The 7,762-nt window shown below is 37.7% G+C and overlaps 1 protein-coding gene across 1 annotated transcript in view; it reads right to left on the reverse strand.

Moving 5' to 3' along the window:
- LOC118744366 (stabilizer of axonemal microtubules 1) overlaps positions 1 to 6,908 on the reverse strand; it is a 10,847-nt gene extending 3,939 nt beyond the window's left edge. The window contains exons 1-3 of the mRNA XM_036477332.1: positions 6,592 to 6,908; positions 5,493 to 6,507; positions 4,951 to 5,416 (exon numbers count right to left, since the gene is read on the reverse strand). Of these exons, the coding sequence (XP_036333225.1) occupies positions 4,951 to 5,416; positions 5,493 to 6,507; positions 6,592 to 6,599 (1,489 nt within the window). The 5' untranslated portion in view covers positions 6,600 to 6,908. The remainder of the gene's footprint in view (positions 1 to 4,950; positions 5,417 to 5,492; positions 6,508 to 6,591) is intronic.
- Between the last annotated feature and the right edge of the window lie 854 nt (positions 6,909 to 7,762).

The following is a 7,762-nucleotide window of genomic DNA, read 5'->3' on the forward strand; positions in this document are numbered from 1 at the left end:
TAGAGTACTCTAACTTGGTATGGAGATATATCAAACCAATCGCATACCCATGGAGAAAAATTGTAGTTATTGGAATAGGGGGCGTGGCACCTCCCATAGAAACCGAATTTTTCATACCGCATATCTCTGGAAGTGTTCATGGTAGAGTACTCGAACATGGTATGGAGATATATGAAATCAATCGCATACTCATGGAGAAAAATTCGGACTATTTGAAATGGGGGCGTGGCACTTCCCATACAAACAGAATTTTTCATAATAAGTACCTCTAGAAATGTTCATGGTAGAGTACTGGAACTTTATATGGGCATGGCACCTCCCATACAAGTCGAATTTTTCTTATTGCATATCTCTATAATTGTTCTTGGTAAAGTACTGGAACTTGGTGTGGTGATATATGAAATTAATCGCATAGTCATGTAGAAAATATGGAGCTATTGGAAAAGGGGTCGTGGCACCTACCACACAAGCCGAATTTCATACTGCATATCTCTGGAAGTTTTCGTGGTACAGTACTGGAACACTTCGTGTGGAGATATATGAAATTAATCACATGCTCATTGAGAAAAAACGGCTCTTTAAAAAGGGGGCGTGGAAAAGTAATCCGCCAGTTGGCGCTGGAGGTTAGTTAGTACTAAAAAATTTTTTATGATCCGATTTGGCGAACATTCAAAACATGTATTAGAAACGGTGCTGAGGTCGAGTTACTACTAAAAACCTAAAAAGTGAAAAAAAGGTGCCGTGAATGTCAGACTAAATCGACCCGTTGCACTATTGAGTATATTGAACTCTCGTGTGTTACGATTGACCCAATGGATGTGATTTGCCAATATTATTATGCGTTAGAGCCTCATTCGAAGAAACCAGTGTTGAGTTGTGCAGTGGTAAATCTCAAATCACCACCTGTCGAAATACCTTAAAAGCCAGTTTCATGAAAGCAATTTAATGAAAATTTATTTATTTAGTTGAATTTTATATAGAACCTGACAGAAAAACATAATTCTTCACTTAAATTACTTTCGCGAAACTGGCTTTTAAGGTATTTCGTCTCAGTTTATGTATGTATATTATATTTCTGTTGAACAAGGATACGCATTGATATTGAAATTGCCACTAACTATAAGATAAAGTTCCTAGGGCACATTCACTATAGATCCGGCTCATTGTGCCCACCAGGGATCTTCTCATGGACATAACACTTTCGTTCGGTTATTTAAGGCGGCAAACGACCACCAAACGATAGTCTTAGCCGACGAATGTGCAGTACAAATCGTAAATGTGGATTGTTGGAGAAACTGTTGTACCAAAATGTTTAAATTAAAAATCTAATTTTGGGCGGGACGAAGTTCGCCGGGTCTGCTAGTATATATATATAAATAAACAGAAATACCAACAATATGTCAAAATACACAATTTTTTTTTTTTGTAAATAAGATCCCCATGTGGCGAATTTTACGAAAGTTGCGTTGGCTACCCTGTCATATACCAACATCACTTAAAACTCGTTCATAGGCATGCCATTTTAATGAACTGTTAAGGCGTCGAACCACCAAATACGCGACAAATACAGGACATTAAGAGAACTACAGAACATTTCGCGTCCCGTATAAAATAAATAAACTACTAGATAAGATGCAAAAAACGCAAAACCGAGGGATGAGATTCATCCTCAAAAAAACGTACGACACACCAACAACATGTATGCTTGAAACCTTGAATTGGCTAAGCGTGAAGCAACAAGTTTTTTACCACGCTATGAAATTTGTGTACAATATTAAGAAGGGCAACCTGTCGGATTATCTTAGCGATAATCTCCCACATATAAATGAGACCTATACATATTTGTTAGAGAAAATAACAGCTTCAGACTCCCGAAGTATAAAACGGAGGTGGACAAAAAAAATATTTTTTATAAAGGCTTAAAGTGCTTTAATGAATTACCAGAGGCTATAAAAAATTGTGATACTATATATGACTATTGTAGAACGCATCCTATAAGTTATGGCGATTTCGTTTCTACAAATAATGTTGCCTTCTCATCGCCCTCTTCATAGTGTTTGAGCGTAGAGGGCAAAGAGAAGGTTGCATTTTTCGGTAGAAACGAAATCGGCATTAGGCCTTTCCCACGACCTAGATATCGAGACTAGGTGGATCTGAAACTCAGCCTTTCCGACTACCCAGAGTACATTTAAAAACCTTAGATAATAAACAATAAATGAGCGGATTGGAAACTAGGCCTTTCCAACCGTCACGAAAGCGCGACTGGGTGGATCGGAAACTCGGCCTTTTCGATCACCCAGGAGCAATCAAGATTCGGAGTATAGCGCGGATTGAAAACTCGGCCTTTCCAACCGTCTACATAACCTCCGGACAATGGCATGCTTTTATATTGATATAAAATAATTTCAGTGATAAAGGATAATGTTATTTAAAAATTTCCGCAGAGCATATCTTATTTAATATTTAATTTTTAAATCTGAGTCTAATTATAAGAATGTTAAATCGTTATTGTAATATAAGTCTAACAGTCAGTAAAAAATAAATAAATAAATAAATAAATAAATAAATGGGTCGTTCTTAAAAAACATGACCATTCTGAATTTTGTAATTTTTAAAAATTAAGTTGGCCAAATATGTTTATAATTGGCCTCATGTGGTTACGGATGGTATCAACAATAGGAATCCATAACCAGCAGTATTTTTTTTAATTTTTGGAGTTTTTGGAGTTAATAAGTCACAGAGTGGACCGGTAACAGAGGGGACAAATTAACTCAAAAATACCATATTTTAGCTTTTTATTCGAATTTTGGAGAATTTATTTGTCCACTTAATTAATGTACATAAAATATTTATAAAAAAATTATAAAATAAATAAAAAATCACTTTACTCACCGTTTTTCAACAGTAACAGAGTTGACACTGAATAAGGGTACGTACCCGGCATACAATTGGGTTCCTTACTCAACAACGCACTAAACAAGACTGAACAGTTCAAAACACATTTTGTTGATTTTAGCTAAGTTATGATGGAGAAGCATAAGAGAAATATACGCGTCATAACGTTTAACAAACATTTTTCAATAAAATGAGTGGACGTAACAGAGGGGACCAAAACCTGGGGACACAAATTTTCTTCATAAAAATTATACAAAAAAATTATTTTTCATCATTCTTTTCTATATATGGTATTAATATACACAAACTGAATAACAAAAATTGTAAATATTATTTTTTTTTCAATTTTATTTCAACTGAAAATAACTATTAAATTTTTATAAATTGGCTCGGGACACAGGTTTTTGCTAAACCTTGACATTGAAAATATTTTTTAAGTTATTTTCAGATAATTAATTATTTTTTTTTTATAATATAGTTACGTAGAATCGATAATAATTTATAAAAATGCAGATATTTTTCTATTTTATTTTTGAAGAAACAAAATATAAAATAGTAAAGTCTGGGGACACCAATTGGTCATGTTTTTTAAGAACGACCCAAATATGTTAAAGTCATTTTATTAGTGGGAATAGTTTTAAAAATAAAATGCTTTCTTATTATCAATTTGCGTATCATAAATACTAATAAACGTAAATAACTAGACCCCTCGTGAACAAATTTACAAAAATATGTTCATCGGGCGTGCGCCTCTGGGACGTAGGTTATCTTTCTAGGGTTGATGAAGTGCAAATTTTAAGTAACTAGGACCCACTATTGAGTTTTGGAAATTTTTTTGTGGAAAGTATTGCGGATTTTCTCCATACAAAAAAATTTTCGAACATACTTTGTTTGGAAGAAAATGCGTGAACAACAAATTGTTCAAAATTAACGCTTACCTAGCTACATCAAACTTGCAATTTATTATAATAAAATTTAAAAAACTGCCCCCTTTTCAAAAAATTCTGGTTATTAAACAGTTTAAAATTTTCGATGAACATTTGTTAAAATTGCGGGAAAAGTAAAAAGAATCAGCCAAAAACAGCCGATGCCGATTCTTTTGGACGATACTAGCCGATGCCGATTAATCGGTCGGACTCTAGACACCTACTTACATATGTATAACATTCGGCAATAAAGCTTTTTTTAAATAGTTCTACTCGAAGGATCGAAGTACTTCCTCAAGCGCCGGTTGTTCCATGCCCGGTTACCACACATCGGAGGTAGAAGCTCCAGTTAAATACATCGACAGCTTTATCGATCACATGTTATATGCATGATGTGGAAATCGTCGATAATGATGTTTAACTGGGAGTTGGTGATAACCAGACATTGAACAACCGGCCCTAATTATTTTTGACAACCTCCGATTTACTGACATCAGGATGGTAAGAAATGAGTTATGGTGAGTAAGTACTAGCACGGGGCATTTGAGGTCAATGAACCTTGGGACATAAAAATTGTCTGTTCCCGTACTCCAGGATTTGCAGGTTGTACAGGAACAGCTGTTTTCGCCTTTAATAAACCTTATGTGAACGGAGCGTACGGGAACGACTTTGGACTAAATAGTGCAAAACGTAGACGTTCTGGAACGTTCTAATTGTGTCGTCGAGGCAAAAACGTCCATATTACATATATATATATATATATATATATATATATATATATATAAGAGCAGTCTGAAAGTGCCGAAGATATGACGAAGAATGTACAACAAAAAATATTCAACTCGAAACCCGCTGTTGGTAGCAGAGCAAGTGGTGAAGGACTTGGCTTTTCCAGTTGGGGTCAGTTGGCACAGAAGAGAAATTTTACCTTTTACCTATATCCGTAATGCCCCAATAGGGAATAATTTATTACCAATGTTATTTCAGGCCAAACAGGACAATTTTTTTCTATAGCGTCAGTTATAAAAATACCCGACTGAAATTTAAGTATTTGGGGCTCTTTTTGGGTTTATACAAGTTTAACCTTGCAGAGTTAACAAATAATTATTAAGTTTCTAAGCCCACTTACCGCCGCAACGTGAAAATGTCCCAGGTGGTCCGTAGCTAAGTTTCTGTATGGTACATTTTTCGATCGGTGCTGTTGGCTTACAGTAAGACGATTGATTTGCCCACGGCAATAGCTGTCGAGGTTGAGGGCAATTGGGCAAGTAACTAAGCTTATAAACGGTACAATTCTCGACGGGCCCATCCGCACGGCACACGCCTGGCCGTGGTCTAATAGGCTCTGGACGCCTAAATTCGCATACATTCACAGGCATATAGGAAAGTTTGTTAATAGTGCAGCGATCCATGGAACCAGTGGCGCGACATATAAGCGATTGCGGTCGTATGGGCGGACGGCGGCAAATTGGTTTCGGTACAAAGTCATGCTTCTGTGTGGTCATATTATATAGAGGACCGCACGCCTTAAGACAGTTCTCTTTGGGACGAATAGGCTGCGTGCGGGCTACACAACAATTGGGTTGGTATGACAGCTGTTGTGGAAAGAATGGAAGAGCAGATTAGTTTAGGGGCAAAATAGTGACCTTTTAGAGTTCAAATTCAATTTACCTTTTGTACGGTGCATTTTTCAAGTGGGCCTGTTGGCATGCATATACCCGGACTAGGACGTATTGGATGGGGACGACAGCAACGTGCATCCACCGGTAAGTAACTAAGTTTGTACACCGTACAACCATCGGTACGATCTGTTCCCAATGTTTTAATGCTATGCATGGGTACAACAGGAGCCGTACGTGCCATACAACCATTTGGTAGATAGCTTAGATTATAGGTTGTGCAGAGATTTTCATAACGAGGTGGCACACAACGCACTTTTTCGGCCCATGGCATCGGCTCCTTAGGGACCGGACAAACTGGGAGATAACTTAGCTTCTGTATGGTGCATTTTTCACTTGGTCCCGTTGGCCGTTGTATGTTGTAAGTCTGTACCATCGGTTTGGGTGGTGGATTCCGGCATACATCTACCGGCATATATGACAACCGATTGATGGTACATCGCTCTAGTGGGTCGCATGGCTTGCAGATGCCATTTATAGGCAATATGGGATTGCGTTTGCTATAGCCCTTTGGCACATAGTCGTGCTTCTGTGAGGTCATTGCATAGAGTGGACCACAAAAGCGCAGCCCATTATCTGGCGGTCGTATGGGTGCGGTGCGATCCGGTGCGCACGGTGCCAAGTATGATAGCTTCTGCACAGTAAAAGATTCCATGCGGCCGGGATTCGGCACTAGGTTTGGACATGGTCGTATTGGTTTTGCACGATAGCAATCCCCGCAATTTGCAAAGTAGGAGCGTTTATATATCGTATCCGTTTCCAATGGCGCTGTCGAACGCATAATGCATGACATCGGGCGGATGGGTTGGGCTCGCGGTGGTTGTTGATAGCAACAGCCCGCATAGTCACCACAGTCGCAGCGACATTTACAGTCGCCCCCTGGCGGGCACGGATTAAAATCGACTGGTGCCTGACAAGGGTCACACTTGGGCGGGCAGTACTGATCACAGGCCATGGTCGCATCCCCAGCACAGCCGTCACCTGTCAGGCACGGATTGCCAGCCTGACTACGGATGAGACACGAAACGTAAAACAATAACAAATACAAATTATGCTCCTACGGAAGTTACCATTCGTTTCATGTTACTTACTCACACATCGCCGTAGGGCTTAGATATTTATTAGAACTGCAGAGCTATTGATATGAATGGGTCCAGAGCTAATGGAGTTTTTTGGTTACACAAAAACACGGATGAGCTTTAATTTTGATTTTATGAATGCTCGAAAAAGGGAATTTTTAATAATATACATATAAAACAAAAAACACAGCGGACAAATTTGAAATTTTGTAAACGACAATGTGCCCGGTTTCAAGTTGAAATTTGATTTAAAATCAAGTGACTGCTAAGCAGAGTACGCGGGCGTATGGAGTAGTGACGGCTGGTATAATCCACAGTGTATAACCATGATACAAAAAAGAAGGTAGTTTCATTGTCACTTTTTCGTCGCCATATTAACAACCTGACAATTAAGCAGATTGTGACATTTCGTGCTACCATATCCAATATCTTAAAACCTCCAAATTTTGTTATTAATTTTTCGGTTATTTACAAACATTTTGTTCTTAGAATCGAAATTTGAACAAGCAAAAGGTATATTGTTGGGTACGACTCGGTTACTTGTACAATAATTTTGGGTTAATGTGTCCAAATGGTTAACCCAAAGCAAAAAATTTTGCCACATGTGTGTTCAAATAATTACACGTTAGTTTAAAATAAAGATTTCTAAATTTCAGTTACAAATTATAAAAAATACTGTGGTAGCGTGGCAGCGTAGCCGGAGTTGGACTTACATTTTCTCTGTCAAAATTCTAATTTTACCCAATTTTTTAATGGTTCCGTCTCCGCTTGCCACCCCAAAACCATTGAACAAATAACCGAACATTTCTCCTTTTGTTTTTGAACGAGAAGAGGTCTAATGCTCAATAAGTAGATAACTGTGTTTCTAGTTTTCATACAAACAATAAGTCATCAATTTTGTTTCACACCCCCTCCAATATTGAACAGTAAAATATATTTGTTTTTACCCACAGAGACAACGATATTGTCGAAATATACTAGAATTAGATAATACTTACTTCTCTGAAAGCCATGAGGTCCACGGGCCCCCAAAGAAAATTCCATTTTCAAGTTACTTGAAAGACATTGACAAAGAAAATATCGAAATTGTAATTTCAGGGTCTGAAATATATCAGAAATAAACGTATCCGATATAGAAAACTAATAGTCCTGGCTAGCTACATTGTGAAATAATCAGATGACA

The sequence above is a fragment of the Rhagoletis pomonella genome, unplaced genomic scaffold (genome assembly GCF_013731165.1).
Source record: "Rhagoletis pomonella isolate Grant_MI unplaced genomic scaffold, Rhpom_1.0 Rhpom_scaffold_00001, whole genome shotgun sequence".
Lineage (NCBI taxonomy): Eukaryota > Metazoa > Arthropoda > Insecta > Diptera > Tephritidae > Rhagoletis > Rhagoletis pomonella.